Source organism: Bos javanicus, chromosome 4 (genome assembly GCF_032452875.1).
Source record: "Bos javanicus breed banteng chromosome 4, ARS-OSU_banteng_1.0, whole genome shotgun sequence".
Lineage (NCBI taxonomy): Eukaryota > Metazoa > Chordata > Mammalia > Artiodactyla > Bovidae > Bos > Bos javanicus.
In genome coordinates, this window is record NC_083871.1 from 44,424,451 (window position 1) to 44,441,715 (window position 17,265).

A 17,265-nucleotide genomic window follows, 5' to 3' on the forward strand; every position below is an offset into this window, starting at 1 on the left:
CCTCTGCCTCTACACTGGGCTTTTGCAGTTCTGTGGAGTTTTCCTCTTTTTTTTCTCTTTTTTTAATTTTAATTTTTTAAATCTATTATTATTTTCTCTACATTTATTTCTTTGTTTGCTTTTCCTACTGTTCTTTTCCCCTTGCAGTTAATCATTAACGTATATAAACACTTATATGTTATATTTAACATATCTACATTTAACATTATCTACCTCTATTTAACTCTGAATATCTATTCTTTCTTTCTTTTCTTTCTCTCTTTTCTTCTAAACATATTTGTTACTTTTATTTTCATTGCTTTATTCCCCAGTTGTCACTTTGCTTTAGTTTTGTTTCCCAGTTTGTGCTTTAATTAGTGTTGTTCTGGTAGATAAAATTTTTGGTTTCCTTTGTTCACTGGGTCAATCTATTGTATTTTATTTTTGTTGAACTGTTTTGATTTTGCTTATGGGTATATATGTATATGTGTATATTCAGTCACATTTTCTATTCTTGTTAAAAACCTCTGCCTCTACAGTGGGCTTTTGCAGTTTGTGGAGTTTTCCTTTTTGTTCCCTTTTTTCTTTCTTCTTCTGTTTTTTTTTCTCTTTTCTCTTTTTAATTTTTTTAAACCTATTTTTTCTACATTTATTCCTTTGCTTGCCTTTTCTTCCATTCTTTTCCCCTTGCAGTTAATCTTTAATTTATATAAATCTTTTTCATCTACCTCTGTTTAACTTTGCGTATCTATTCTTTCTTTCTTTCCTTTCCTCTCAACATATTTGTTAGTTTTGTTTTCATTGCTTTATTCCCCACTTGGCACCTTGCTTTAGTCTTGTTTTCCAGTTTGTGCTTAAGTTAGTTTCTATTTTAACTGGTAAATATAATTTTTGATTTCCTTTGTTCACCAGATCAATCTACTGTACTTTATTTTTGTTGGACTGTTTCCACTTTGCTTATGGGTGTGTGTATATATATATGTGTGTGTGTGTGTGTATTCCATTATTTTAATTATTATTTGCCTGATTTTGTAATTGCCATTTGTCTGGGGTTCATCTTTGGTTTCTTGTTTTTGGATATTTGTTTTAATCTCACTTAATGCCATAACAAACCACTTGTGGAATCTTCGTTCCTGACCAGAGATTAAACCCTGAGCCTTTGGAGTGGGAGCACTGACTCCAAGACCCTACACTACCAAGGAACTAACCCTAGGGAGTATCAAATAGTGAGAACTCACACAAAGGAAACTACTTGAATACAAGACCCAGCATCGCCCAACCACCACTAGCACCCTGTGCAGGATGCCTCATCTAAACAACAAACGAAACAAAAGTACAAACTCAATCATCAGACAATAGGATTACCACCTCACTCAGCCTTGCCCATCAGAGGCAAAACAAACAAACAAAAACTCAGCACAAATCTCACCCTACATGAAGCTCACACAAACCACTGGACCAACCTTCAGTTCAGTTCAGTTCAGTTCAGTCGCTCAGTCGTGTCCGACTCTTTGCGACCTCATGAATTGCAGCACGCCAGGCCTCCCTGTCCATCACCAGCTCCCAGAGTTCACCCAAACTCCTGTCCATCAAGTTGGTGATGCCAACCTTAGGAGGGCAGAAACTAAAAGGAAGAAAGAATTCAACCTTCTTCAAGGAAAGAATTCAACTTTCCTTGAAGCCTGGGAAAAGGAGACATCAAACACAATAACTTTAAAAAAAATGAAAAGGCAGAGAAATACTGCACTAATGAAGGAACAAACTAGAAACACAGAAGTCCAAATAAATGAAGAGGAAATAGGAAAATTACCTGAAAAATAATTTAGAATAATAATAGTAAAGATAATCAAAAACCTTGAAAACAAAATGGAGAAAATGCAAGAATCAATTAGCAAAGACCTAGAAGAGTTAAAGAATAAACACACAGAGAGAAACAACTCAATTACTGAAATTAAAAATACTCTAGAAGGAATCAAGAGCAGAATATCTGAAGCAGAAGAACGAATCAGTGAGCTGGAAGATAGTGGAAATAATTTCTGAAGAGCAGAATAAAGTAAAAAGAACGAAAAGAGCTGAGGACAGTCTCAGAAATGTCTGAGACCATATCAAATGCACCAACATTCAAATTATAGGGGTTCCAGAAGACAAAGAGAAAAATAAAGGGTATGAGAAAATTTTGGAAGAGATTATAGTTGAAAATTTCCCCAACATGGAAAAGGAAATAGTCAATCAAGTCCAAGAGGCACAAAGAGTCCCATATAGGATAAACCCAAGGAGAAACACACCAAGATGCATACTAATCAAACTAACAAAGACTAAACACAAAAAAAGAATATTAAAAGCAGCAAAGGAGAAGCAACAAGTAACATACAAGGGAACCCCATATGCTTAACAGCTGATCTTTCAGCAGAAACTCTGCAGGCCAGAAGGGAATGGCAGGATATATTTAAAGTACTGAAAGGGAAAAATCTACAACCAAGATTACTGTATCTGGCAAAGATCTCATTCAAAATTGATGGAGAAAAAAAGCTTTTCAGACAAGCAAAAGTTAAGAGAATGCAGTGCCACCAAACCAGCTTTACAACAAATGTTAAAAGGACTTATACAGTCAAGAAATACAAGAGAAGAAAAAAAGATCTACAAAATCAACCCCAAACAATTAGAAAATGGCAATAGGAACATATATATCAATAATTACTTTAAATGTAAGTCATTAAATGCTCCAATCAAAAGACACAGACTGGCTGAATGGATACAAAAACAAGACCCATATATATGCTGTCTACAAGAAACCCACTTCAGACCTAAAGACACATATAGACTAAAAGTGAGAGGATGGAAAAATATATTCTATGCAAATAGGAAGCAAAAGAATGCTGGAGTAGCAATCCTCATATCAGACAAAATAGACCTTAAAATAAAGAAGATTACAAGAGATAAGGAAGGACACTACATAATGATCGGGGATCAATCCAAGAAGACATAACAATTGTAAATATCTATGCACCCAACATAGGGGCACCTCAATACATAAGACAAACCACTAACAGACATAAAAGGAGAAATTGACAGTAACACAATAATAGTAGGAGACTTTAACACCCCATTCACACCAATGGACAGACCATCAAAACAGAAAATTAACAAGGAAACACAAGCCTTAAATGATACATTAGATGAGATGGATCTCATTGATATCTTCAGGACATTCCATCCAAATGCAGAAGAATACACCTTTCTCTCAACTGCACATGGAACATTCTCCAGGATAGACCACATCTTGGATGACAAATCAAACCTCAGTAAATTTAAGAAAGTTGAAATCTTATCAAGCATCTTCTCCAACCACAATGCTATGAGACTGGATACCAATTACATGAAAAAGACTGTAAGAAACACAAACACATGGAGATTAAACAACACGTTTCTAAATAACCAACAGGTTACTGAAGAAATCAAGACGTAAATCAAAAAATGTCTAGAAACAAATGACAATGGAAACACAACTCAAAACATATTGGGTGAAGCAAAAACAGTCCTAAAAGGGACGTTTATAACAATACAGTCCTATGTTAAGAAACAAGAAAAACATCAAATAGATAGCCTAATGTTACACCTAAAACAACTGGAAAAGAAGAACAAAAAAAACCCCCAAAATTAGTAGAAGGAGAGAAATCATAAAGATCCAAGCAGACATAAATGAAAAAGAAATGAAAGAAGCAATAGTAAAGATTAATAAAACTAAAAGCTGGTTCTTTGAGAAGATAAACAAAATTGATAAACCCTTATTAAGAAGAGATGGCAAGAATACACAGAAGAACTGTACAAAAAGATCTTCAAGACCCAGATAATCACGATGGTGTGATCACTGACCTAGAGCCAGACATCCTGGAATGTGAAGTCAAGTGGGCCTTAGAAAGCATCACTACGAACAAAGCTAGTGGAGGTGATGGAATTCCAGTTGAGCTATTCCAAATCCTGAAAGATGATGCTGTGAAAGTGCTGCACTCAATATGCCAGCAAATTTAGAAAACTCAGCAGTGGCCACAGGACTGAAATAGGTCAGTTTTCATTCCAGTCCCAAAGAAAGGCAATGCCAAAGAATGCTCAAACTACCACACAATTGCACTCATTTCACACACTAGTAAAGTAATGCTCAAAATTCTCCAAGCCAGGCTTCAGCAATATGTGAACCGTGAACTTCCTGCTGTTCAAGCTGGTTTTAGAAAAGGCAGAGGAACCAGAGATCAAATTGCCAACATCCGCTGGATCATAGAAAAAGCAAGAGAGTTCCAGAAAAACATCTATTTCTGCTTTATTGACTATGCCAAAGCCTTTGACTGTGTGGATCACAATAAACTGTGGAAAATTCTGAAAGAGATATGAATACCAGACCACCTGATCTGCCTCTTGAGAAATTTGTATGCAGGTCAGGAAGCAACAGTTAGAACTGGACATGGAACAACAGACTGGTTCCAAATAGGAAAAGGAGTTCGTCAAGGCTGTATACTGTCACCCTGTTTATTTAACTTCTATGCAGAGTACATCATGAGAAATGCTGGACTGGAAGAAGCACAAGCTGGAATCAAGTTTGCCAGGAGAAATATCAATAACCTCAGATCTGCAGATGATACCACCCTTATGGCAGAAAGTGAAGAGGAACTCAAAAGCCTCTTGATGAAAGTGAAAGTGGAGAGTGAAAAAGTTGGCTTAAAGCTCAACATTCGGAAAACGAAGATCATGGCATCCGGTCCCACCACTTCATGGGAAATAGATGGGGAAACAGTGGAAACAGTGTCAGACTTTATTTTTCTGGGCTCCAAAATCACTGCAGATGGTGACTGCAGCCATGAAATTAAAAGACGCTTACTCCTTGGAAGGAAAGTTATGACCAACCTAGATAGCATATTCAAAAGCAGAGACATTACTTTGCCAACAAAAGTTCGTCTAGTCAAGGCTATGGTTTTTCCAGTGGTCATGTATGGATGTGAGAGTTGGACTGTGAAGAAGGCTGAGTACCAAAGAATTGATGCTTTTGAACTGTGGTGTTGGAGAAGACTCTTGAGAATCCCTTGGACTGCAAGGAGATCCAACCAGTCCATTCTGAAGGAGATCAGCCCTAGGATTTCTTTGGAAGGAATGATGCTAAAGCTGAAACTCCAGTACTTTGGCCACCTCATGCGAAGAGTTGGCTCATTGGAAAAGACTCTGATGCTGGGAGGGATTGGGGGCAGGAGGAGAAGGGGATGACAGAGGATGAGTTGGCTGGATGGCATCACCAACTCGATGGACATGAGTCTCAGTGAACTCCGGGAGTTGGTGATGGACAGGGAGGCCTGGCGTGCTGCGATTCATGGGGTCGCAAAGAGTCGGACACGACTGAGCAACTGATCTGATCTGATCTAGCCAGACTCATCAAAAAAAAAGAGAGAAGAATCAAATCAACAAAATTAGAAATTAAAAAGGAGAGGTTACGACAGGGCAGAAATACAGAAGATTATAAGAGACTATTATGAACAACTATATGGCAATAAAATAGATAACCTGGAAGAAATGGACAGATTCTTAGAAAAGTTCATTCTTCCAGGGCTGAAGCAGAAAGAAATAGAAATTATGAACAACCCAGTTAGAAGTACTGAAATTGAAGCTGTGATCAGAAATCTCCCCAAAAAAACAAAAGCCCAGGACCAGATGGCTTCACAGGAGAATTCTATCAAACATTTAGAGAAGAGCTAATGCCTATCCTTCTAAAACTCTTTCAATAAATTGCAGGGGAAGGGACCCTTCCAAATTCATTCTACAAGGCCACCATTACCCTGATACCAAAACCAGACAGACAACACACAAAAAGAAAACTACAGACCAGTATCACCGATGAACATAGATACAAAACTCCTCAACAAAATTTTAGCAAACAGAATTCACCAACACATCAAAAAACTCATACACCATGATCAAGTTGGGTTTATTCCAGGGATGCAAGGATTCTTCAATATACAGAAATCAATATGATAGACCATATGAACAAATTGAAAGATAAAAACCATATGATCATCTAAATAGATGGAGAAAAAGCCTTTGACAAAATTCATCAACCATTTATGATTAAAACTCTTCAAAAAAGTTTGAAAAGTACATAGAAGGAAACTAACTCAATAATAGTAAAGGCCATCTATGATAAGCCTACAGCAAACATTATTCTCAATTGTGAGAAGCTGAAAGCATTCCCCCTAAGATCAGGAACAGGACAAGGGTGTCCACTTTCACCACTATTATTCAGCATAGTTCTGGAAGTCCTAGCTACAGCAATCAGAGAAGAAAAAGAAATAAAAGGAATCCAGATCAGAAAAGAAGAAGTAAAGCTCTCACTGTTTGCAGATGACTTGATACTGTACATAGAAAACCCTAAAGATAGTATCAGAAAATTATTAGAGCTAATCAGTGGATTTAGCAAAGTTGCAGGATACAAAATCAATACACAGAAATTACTTGTGTTTCTATATACTAACAATGAAAAATCAGAAAGAGAAATTAAGGAATCAATCCCATTCACCACTGCAACAAAAAGAATTAAATATGTAGGAATTAACTTACCTAAGGAGACAAAAGAACTGTACACAGAAAATTTTAAGACACTGATGAAAGAAGTCAAAGATGACATAAACGGAGAGACATTCTGTTCCTGGGTAGGAAGAATCAATATTGTGAAAATGACTGTTCTACCAAATGTAATCTACAGATTTAATGCAATCCCTATCAAATTACTAATGGCATTTTCCACAGAACTAGAACAAAAAATTTCACAATTCATATGGAAACACAAAAGACCCTGAACAGCCAAAGCAGTCTTGATGAAAGAAGACTGGAGCTGGAGGAATCAACCTTCCTGACTTCAGATTATACTACAAAGCTACAGTCATCAAGACAGTATGGTACTGACACAAAAACAGAAATACAGACCAATGGAACAAGATAGAAAACCCAGAGATAAACCCATGTACCTATGGGAACCTTATTTTTGACAAAGGAGGCAAGAATATACAATGGGGCAAAGACAGTCTGTTCAACAAATGGTGCTGGGAAAACTGGACAGCTACCTGTAAAAGAATGAAATTAGAACACTTCCTAACACCATACACAAAGATAAACTCAAAATGGATGAAAGACCTAAATGTAAGACCAGAAACTATAAAACTCTTAGAGGATAACATAGGCAGAACATTCAATGATATAAATCAAAGCAAGATCCTCTGTGACCCACCTTCTAGAATAACAGAAATAAAAACAAAAGTAAGCAAGTGGGACCTGATTAAACTTAAAAGCTTTTGCACAGCAAAGGAAAGCACATAAGCAAGGTGAAAAGACAGCCCTCAGAATGGGAGAAAATAATAGCAAATGAAATAACTGACAAAGGATTAATTTCCAAAATATACAAGCAGCTCATACAACTCAATGCTAGAAAAACAAACAACCCAATCAAAAAGTGGGAAAAAAACTTAGACAGACATTTCTCCAAAGAAGACATACAGATGGTTAACAAATACATGAAAAGATACTCAACATCGCTCATTAGTAGAGAAATGCAAATCAAAACTACAATGAGATATCACCTAACCCCAGTCAGAATGGCCCTCATCAAGAAGTCTACAAACAGTAAATGCTGGAGAGTGTGTGGAGAAAAGGGAATGCTCTTGCACTGTTGATGGGAATGTAAATTGATACAGCCACTATGGAAGACGGTATGGAGATTCCTTAAAAAACTAGGAATAAAACCACCATATGACCCAGCAATCCCACTCCTAGGCATATACCCTGAGGAAACCAAAATTGAAAGAGACACATGTATCCCATTGTTCACATGCCTTGCTTTGTGTTCCTTGTCATGATTTGTCTTTCATCTTTATACCAACTCTTTGTCTCTTGGAGCTGTATTTTGAGCATTTTATTCTTTCAGCTTTATCTTTTTTTCAAATTGGAGTATAATTGCTTTACAGTGTTGTGTTAGTTCCTGCTGACAACAAAGTGAATCAGCTATACATATGCTCACATCTTCTCCCTCAGGAACCTTCCTCCCACTTCCTACCCTAGACCTCTAGGTCATCACAGAGCACTGAGCTGAGCTCCCTGTGCTGTACAGCAGCTTCCTACTAGCCAAGCACTCAACTAACCAACCCACCAGTATTCTTTTTGTATACATATTTCACTTGTCTGGGGTAATATTTTATTAATATTTAAATATTATTTAAATGGTTGTTTCAATATTTAAATAATATTTAAATTTAATAATATTTAAACAATCAAATATTTAAATACTATCAATTAATAATAGTGTTAATAAGATAACTAGCATGAGTATGTTTGGAAATAAGAACAACTTATTGGCAGGAACAGAAATGTGAGAGGCTCCATGGCTAGTCAGACCTCATAGCATCAGTTCTAAGGTTCAGGAGCAAAGAGTTTTGTTTCTGCAGCAGGATGTTATAGAGGTTGATTGAGAGAATCGTAGATATAACAGGAATTATACTGTCCTTGGGAAGACAGCATAGCCATGCTGACAACAATGAAATGGTGTGACTGTGCTGAAATTCAAACCCAGGTCTGCTGCCTCCAAGCTCAGTGGTTGAGTTCGGTTTTCTCCTGTATCCATAGCTCTTCACGCCATTATTTCGCTGTTATATATCCTACTCTAGCAAAAACAAACACTGGATTCAAGAAGACGTATTTGGATCCCAGCCAAGGGCGTTTATTAAAATGATGTATGAAGAGGACCTCATTTATAGTGCTGTTTTACCCACGCAGCTTTGTGTTATGTAGAAGTGAGTGTGTTTCTAGGCAATTCTAAAATAGATATCACACTTTAAAAGATTCGTACATATCTTGTACTTCTTTGGTGATGGGAGGGCATGGTTTAGATTTAAATACCAACGGAATTGTCTTCTTACTTTTTAAAGATTATTCAGTGGATTTCTGAGAACATCTCTGCCTGCCATTCATTTGACCTCATTCAGGAATTTATAATTGGTAGGTGTTTCTGATGGTGCATGTTAAATTGAATCCATGATTCTTTTGCTTAAGGGAAAGCGGTAAATTGATAAGGCCTCAATATGTCAAAATGTTGGATAGGAGCATTTTATTTTTAAACTCTATTGTAGTCAGCAGCTAATTCTCTTGTAGTTTTGCAAGAAGCTGTGACTCTTTGGAGACTGATGGAATATAAGACATGATCTTGATTCTATAACCTTGTTAGTGATTTTTTTTCCCAGTAAAAAGTAATGCTCAGCATTGTGTTGGCTGGTTCTGTGTGAAGTGATATAATGTCATTTGGACAGATGTAAATGTCAAATAATTTTTGAAATTGTTCTCAATGTAAAAAGTAGAACCTGAACATTTTAATCAGCAGACAGAACCATGATGACTAGCCTTTTGAGAATGAAGAATAAGGCAATGAAAACTTTTGTTGGTTTGCTTGTTTTGGTGAATTACAAAGTCTACTGCCTGTTCTTCATATTAAAACATGTCTCCCCCTCCCCAAACTTACTCAGCTTCTTCATATTGGAGCATTTATCCAGAGACAAGTAACATGGATAAACTTTTGCCGTATTCCTCACTGCTCACTTGGGATACAGTAAGTTAACACTTTATATATTCCTTGTGTAATTAAAATTGATTCACAGTGGGTCAGTTGTAGGACATCCTTGTCTCAGTAACCAAGGCCGTGATTTCATTTCTATTTTGACTCATAAGAATCTGAAAGTGAAAGTGAAAGTCACTCAGATCAGATCAGATCAGATCAGTTGCTCAGTTGTGTCCGACTCTTTGCGACCCCATGAATCACAGCACTCCAGGCCTCCCTGTCCATCACCAACTCCCGGAGTTCACTGAGACTCACGTCCATCGAGTCAGTGATGCCATCCAGCCATCTCATCCTCTGTCGTCCCCTTCTCCTCCTGCCCCCAATCCCTCCCAGCATCAGGGTCTTTTCCAGTGAATCAACCCTTTGCATGAGGTGGCCAGTCGTGTCCAACTCTTTGCGACCCCGTGGACTATACAGTTCATGGAATTCTCCAGGCCAGAATACTGGAGTGGGTAGCCATTCCCTTCTGCAGGGGCTCTTCCCAACCCAGGGATCGAACCTCATTGCAGGTGGATTCTTTACCAGCTGAGCCACAAGGGAAGCCCAGGAATACTGGAGTGGGTAGCCTACCCCTTCTCCAGCTGATCTTCCCAACCCAAGAATCAAACTGGGGTCTCCTGCATTGCAGGCAGATTCTTTACCAACTGAGCTATCAGGGAAGCCCCCATAAGGATCTGAATTGGGGATTTCTGGCAGAAGAAAGACAGTGAATCGTTACTGTTGGCCAAATGTATTTAACATAAAACTCTAGAATTGAAGGAGAAGATACAGTGTATGTGTTACCCTTCCTACTACCAAGCAGAATGAAGCTTCTATCATCTTCAAATTGTTTTAGTTTTTAAAGATTTTTTTAGCAGTGGAAGTATATGAAAATAATCTTAGGATTTTATAAATGAGCAGCGGCTGGACCACTGCTGTTACTCAGAGCCATTCTATTTACTTAGTAGATTAGCACCTTCATAAGCTTTTCCCCCAGCCTTAGGAAGAAAAGCTGTGATAACTCTAGAGTGTCAAGATCAGTTAAAGTCAGTAATCTTAAGCAAATTCACCCCATTCATCGTTTTCTTCCTGTTGGTCCAGACTCCCTTCCTTTTAGTTGAGAAGAAGTGTTACAGGAGAAAACATTGTTCATTTTCTCTTGAATGTGGTTCAATAAACTGAACTTTGTTGGATCAGAAGTGAAAACCATGTACAGGCTGCCCCTGAAAAAGGTTCTGCCTCTCCTCCTTACATGTTTAGATGTTAAAACTACTGTGTGCTTACTCTTGAGGCAGAGGTTTGTATCAACAAGGCATTTAGAAAAATAAATTTATTTCAGGAGACACCGGAAAATAAGTACTAGGATAAACTGTAACACTTCCCATTTTGTTTTAAAACTATCTAAATTTAATCCTTTAAAAAGGCCTTTCAGATGTGTTTGATTTTTAATTTTTTTGGTGGTGGCCCTGTCCTGCAGCATGTAGGACCCTCGTTCCCCTCACCAGGGATCGAAGCTGTGCCCTGTGCCGTGGAAGCATAGAGTCTTAACCGCTAGGGAAGACTTAATCACGTCTTCCAGCCAAGGAAGTCCCATGTTTGATTAATTGCTAAATTTTTGACATTCACAATGGAAGAGTTTTCCCAAAGGCCCTTTCTTCTTGTCTCTCACTTAGAGTTGTTAAACTTTCATGCCTCGCTGTGAAGTTGTAAGGGAAGATCTGAGCTTGTTTCTTCTCCAGGTCCTCACTGTTTGAAGAACAAGGGTTCTTCAAACGCGCAGACTGTGTGGTAAGGTGGCAGGAAGTTTGCAGGTTAACCCCCACCTCCACCCTAGCCAGAAGCAGGAAATGTACATTTCAGCTTCCTCCCCTCACCACCAATGCTGGCTGTCACTATCTGTGTTCAGTGTCTGGGAGACTAAACAGGCCCTCTAGTTCCCAGGGTTGAGAATATGTTAGTTGGTTGTTGTGTGACTGTCACCCTGACAGACAGTTCTTCACATTTGTGTTTCTCCTTTTTTGTGGGACAGAGGAACTTTGTGGACATACAGAGTGACATCAGGAAGTCCTATGAGAAATACAATATGAAAAATATGAAAAAACCCAGTTAAACCACTGCACAGAGCTTATTTTAGGGTTTACCACGTTGCTTTAAAGTTCTTGTGGTTAGAGTATGTTACCTTAAAGGTCTCTCCTAGTTCTGAAATTCTATGATCCTATGATTTGATTTTAGCATTGATATAAATCATTTACTGTTCTCTAATCTGCTTATGCTCTTAATGCTATACCCTTAATAAATACCTGCCACAATAGAAAATTTTAATTCATACTTCTGTTACTACATCTTTTTTTTTTCCAAGAAGCACATTATTTTATTTACAGTCCCATTGTTTTATATGTACATTTATGGGCTGTCCAAAAGCACTTCTTTTTTTAAGCAATCCTGGAAATTTTAAATACTCTAAGCGGCTCCTGAAGATCAAGTTGTCAAATTCCTCATCAAGGACAGCCTTAGGTCATCTTCACGTTTCCAGATAGTTAAGTATTCAGTTGGCAGCAGTCTATGCTTCCAGTGTCCATCTTTCACCTGCGAGGATGGTGATACTCATTTCCGCCAAATTCTGCACCATGACATAGTTATCAAGATCTACACCTGAAATGGCACTCTCTCATTGACCTGATTTCACACCACGACATGGTTGGCATTACATGCTGTTGCATGGTGAAGCCTTTCCCTTTCACACGCACAAAATCCCCTCATTAGAAATTCCCTGACACACAGTCAATGAACTCAAAAGCCCCAACCCCCATCGCCCTGTCTCCTGGCATGGAAAAGCAGACTCAGGGCCGCTTGGAGCCTCCAGAGGTCTCAACAACGTGCCGGAGGCCAAAGCAGGCCGCTGCCCTCCACACGTTCAGGTGCCAGGAGCATCTTGCCCCGCTCGGTTGCGGCAGCAGCCTTCCAAGACTCAGGGAGGCCATAGGGTCCTGCCCGGCGCCCGGGCCCTCAGAGGGCTGGCTGCTGGACGACCCGAGCCATCCGAACCTCTAGCAAAGGAACATACCCACCGAAAGCCGAGGCCAGGAAGCTACTACATACTTGTATTACTATATGGAAATAGATTATTTCTGTAAATAGCTGAATTGGATTTTTTAAGATACTAGAAAATATTGTGCTCTTACTCATAGATAATCCTGAATTATGCTTTGCAGACAATGAGGCCTGTTGTGCCTATTTTAAGATGCTATTTATAGCCTAAAACTGTAGTGAAATTTCTGTTCCTGAGTAGTGATAAGTGAAGCACATATAGATTCTTAAAACAGGCTTTCTCCTGTCAAGTGAAGATCTCAGTTGCTTGAATGTTCTGGAAGTTTATTTCTCCATCCCTGTGATGCTATTTTTCTCAGGAATATTGTATGTCAATGAAACTCAGGACATTTGAGTTCTAAACAAATACCAGATTTTATTTCTATTTTCCCATATATCATCTACTTTTTTTTAGGAAGTGAAAGAGGAATTGACTAGTTGAGAGACTAATAACAACAAGGAACCACTCTTTTCAAAATAAGTGGCAATTTTGGCAGTTTATCTTTTTGTTTAAATTTCTGTTGTAATGCTCATGAGTTAGAAGAATGTTATTATTTGGATTTCCTGATATGAATTGCCTCTTGCACATTTGCCATGGTGATTGTGCTGTATAAATCTTTATGGAGATCTCTTATTTCTGAAATTATGTTGGAGGATGAAGTGCAGAACAGTTTTCCACTGAAGTCAAAAAATAATCCCATTAGTGAGATGGGGATCAACTATAGTATATTTAAATGAAGGGGAAGAGGGAGAAAGGAGTAAAAAAAAAAAGTATCCACCTTATCATCATACTTGATGGTGCAAATGTAATTTGCCTCCTTTGTTCTTAAATGGAAATGTATAAATAATACATTATTCTGTTTCTTTATAGTAGTCTTATTCTTTCCTTTAGTGATACTGTCAACTATCATAATTGTAACTTTACAGAATATTTCCTTCCTGAGGTAAGAGATAGGTTGTGTTCACTAGTATTTATAAACCCCAAGGTTTATTTAAAGTAGAGGTTAGCAAACTGGGAGCTGCCCTCAGCTTCTGTGTGCACAGAAAACACTTCCTGCAGGCTCAGGCTGGTGGTAGTTGATAGTTCAGCAGTTGTGTGTGTGTTTCCCCCTCCACAGGAAATTCCTGGAATAACCCTTGTGACAGAAGAGATTCCGTTGCCTCTTATGAAGGTAAGTGCTTACAGAGAGACAAAAGCCCAGGCCTGCATGGCTTCCTTGCTGGCCTCCACAGTCACCTGCCCCAAACGTCATGGCGGTTCCAGAGGGATTGTAAACTATTGGGGGAGGGTGGGGTGACGGGTAAGGCTGGTTGTCTAGGCAGTCCTTTGTATGTGGTAGTCTCTAAGGATGGTATCAGGGCAATTCTTAGGAGTGCTCTTTAAAAAGGGAGGTTTTCTGAAGACAGAGAATATGAAGCATGTAGAAGTCATACTTTCCACTGTGCTTGAAGCCCGTCCACGCTGGAGGAAGTCCTGTAAATTTTCTCTAGAGGACCCGAGAGCTGTGGTTTTTTTTTTTTTTTTTTCACTTCATTTACTTTGTCACCCCCTCAACACACACACACACACACACACACACACACACCACAGAATCTTAAAACCATTAAGTAACCTGGGCTGGGATTATCTAGTTTCCTTCTGGTTCTGAGAACGGGCTTTCTGCTTCTTAAGAGTGGCCTGTTTGGGCTGTCTCTGTGGTCTCAGAGCACCTTCTTCCTGCCCGCCAAGTGACAGCGTTAGTGTCTCTCTACAGGCTGGTGGTTTCACAGGAGTTTCTAAGACAATGGGGAGGGTGGGGTAAGGTGGGTGAGTAGAAAAGAATGTGTATGTAGTTAAAAACTGGGGAGTATTTTAGCACAGTTTCCTTGAAGCTCCTTTGTTGTTTTTGGCACTGCCTCCTGTTAATTATAGCTTGCTGTGTGCTGGGAAATCTCAACTTTTGGCAGCAGGCAGCCCAGTGTGCCTCTTGGTATTTACATTTGATTCTTTTGATTCCATGAAGAGCAGGCCAGGCCCAGGAAGCTGGGGGGAAGCTGTGGGTGTTTGAGGTCATGCTGATGCCCTGGGGGTGAGAGAGGGCCGACTGGGGCAAGTTTAGCGGTTCTTGGTTTTGGCCTTCAAGCATCCTTTAAGTGGAGATGGATGAGAGAGGTTTCTAGGCAGCAATGTGGGACAACTTTGAAGTTCTACCAAAGCAGGAAAATGATGCAAAAGAAAGGTTTGATTAACAGCGTAAAAGATTCTTATTAAGAACCTCCATCTTCTCATTTTCTTGTTTTTGCTTTTATCACAAGTTCAACAAATCCAGAATGTGTTTAATGGACACACAATAAACCAGTGAAGGAATTTTTAGAAGAGAGCAACGTCACCCACAGTTCTTTAATTTCTAACATAACTGTCTGTTTGCCCCATTTCCTCCTGGTCTTTGTCATAGGTGAGCATATTTTGCCTAGTAGTACTGGCCATCTAGTGATATTTAATAAAGATTATGAATTACAGTATATCACGCACATCTTCATGTTGGTACATAAACTTCATAATTTTCATAATTATGATTTCTAATGACTCCATAGGTTTCCACTGTGTTGCTGTGTCTTAGTTTACTTAATCATTCTTCCATTTTGAGACATTTAGTTTGTCTCTAGCCCCCACTGAAAAAATTATTTTTGCTATTAAAAATAATTTGGCAATGAATACTTTTATGTAGGTTTTTTTTGGGGTGTGTGTGTGTGTGCGTGTGTTATTTATTTATTCCTCTAAGGTTAAATGCCCAGGAGTATTACTGAGTGAAAGGCCATGATCATTTTTAGAGCCTTTGATTTTTATTGCCAAACTCATATTCAAAAAATGTTGTGATAATTTACAGTATTATAAGGGATTTATGAGTTTATCAGTTTTACTATAACCTTACCAACATTGTGTATTTTCACTTAAAAAATTAAGTATAAAACACTGATGGGAAGGCTCTCAAGATTTTTATGCATCGATTTGTTCTAAGAATACAATTTGTCTTTGCTTGGGAACAAGCTAGCTTATTTTTGCACTCTCTAACTTTGTGTGTGTGTGTGTGTGTGTGCACATGTATAAAATTATTTTTTTATGTAGTTCATTTATTTCCTTCTGTTATTCACTTTGCCTTTTCCTCCCTTTTTTCTACTCTCCCCTAATTGTCTTTAGCATTTGGCTCTGCAGAGAGTTATTTCCCATTAACTGTTGCCAAACATGCTTGGGAGTTCTTCTGAGATGCTACATGTTTTCATATACGAGTCAGAAGTATTACATAGGACAAGTTTGAGCTGTAGATCTCTTCACTGTCCTTTCCATGCAAACAGGATCCATCAGGGAAGCCATAGGAATGTCAAGGGATTTTCCCTTGGACTCAGGAGAAGATGGTACTGGGTTTGGTTTGGCCAGCTCCTGCCCCTCTCCCCCACCCCCATAACTTATCAAATCTTTCAGTTCACAAGACTCTTGGCCCTCACAACTCTCATTTGTTTCTCCATCTCTGCTTGCATAATACCTCTCACTATAAGCGGCTGCCTTTGACCTACTTCTACCGCAGGTCCCAGCCCAATTATATTGCAATGGGTCTTGTAGTAGCATATCCCCACTACTTTTCTTCCCTCCCTGGCCCGTTATGTGACTATTCTTGCAGCTTCCCTGATGGGAGTTAGCTCTGAGCACCCTTAACCGGAATCACAAGTTACCTTTCGGAGGTGTGCTTGCTGCTGGATTTTCCATGAGGCCCAAGGGACCCCTGTCTGCTCTGAGCACGCTTGCTTCCATTCTGCTTGTAAGATGACTGCCCTGATAAGGAGTCTGGAGAAGGAAGGACAAAACGAAACTAGACGAGCACTTTCCGTCTGGTCTTCATGCAAGTAATTTTAGTGTGAAGTGGAGTACTTTATAAATGTTTAATATATGGCCATCGAATTTAATTGGTTTATACCAGTTTATCATCTGAAAGACAAAAGGTTTCCTTTATAGAATGGTTTCCAAAAGAATTTTTTTAAATGAAACAGAAAGTATATTAAAACAAGATCTGCACCTTAAAATCTTAAAAGGAATGTCATCGAGAATGGCCTGCCTAAGAATGATTTAATCCCTTCCACAGGAAGTCATGTAAGAATTAAAAAAAAAAAAAGTAGAAACAATAGCTTACTTGAATATCAAGAATGGAGAAATGGAGTATTTTTATTAAAGTATTTTTAAGCCAGACATCTTTAGTTTCATTTTATACAGTAAGGAAGGCTTTAATTTAACCATTTGTGTTGTGACTATTAACTATCTGACCCAGAGACTGGGAAGGAGAAGGACTTCAAGCCCTTTCCCAGTTATGGCCACTCCAAGTGAGGGGGCTGCTGCAATGTCCATCAGGGGTCTGGATGCCCCTGAGCAATTGGAGAAAGAGTGGTTTTCACTTGATTATGCTTCTTCTCTTAAACACTTAAAAAGTGTTTAAAAAATACTGTTTTAATTGGGCAAAGCATGAACATAATTAAGCTTTTAGTGAGGCACAAAAGACACCTTTTTCCTTGACCCTTCCAGTGCAGATGGCCACCATCACTTGAAGAAAAGGTTTCTT

General features: G+C 38.7%; 1 protein-coding gene across 4 annotated transcripts in view; it reads left to right on the forward strand.

The window, feature by feature from the left end:
* Nucleotides 1-17,265, forward strand: part of GSAP (gamma-secretase activating protein) — a 101,126-nt gene that overhangs the window by 51,356 nt on the left and 32,505 nt on the right. For 3 of the 4 annotated variants that reach the window (XM_061413864.1, XM_061413866.1, XM_061413869.1), the window contains 3 exons: nucleotides 8,931-9,000; nucleotides 9,522-9,604; nucleotides 13,798-13,851. In XM_061413864.1, coding sequence (XP_061269848.1) covers nucleotides 8,931-9,000; nucleotides 9,522-9,604; nucleotides 13,798-13,851 — 207 coding nt within the window. The remainder of the gene's footprint in view (nucleotides 1-8,930; nucleotides 9,001-9,521; nucleotides 9,605-13,797; nucleotides 13,852-17,265) is intronic. The other variant, XM_061413865.1, reaches the window with a different exon arrangement.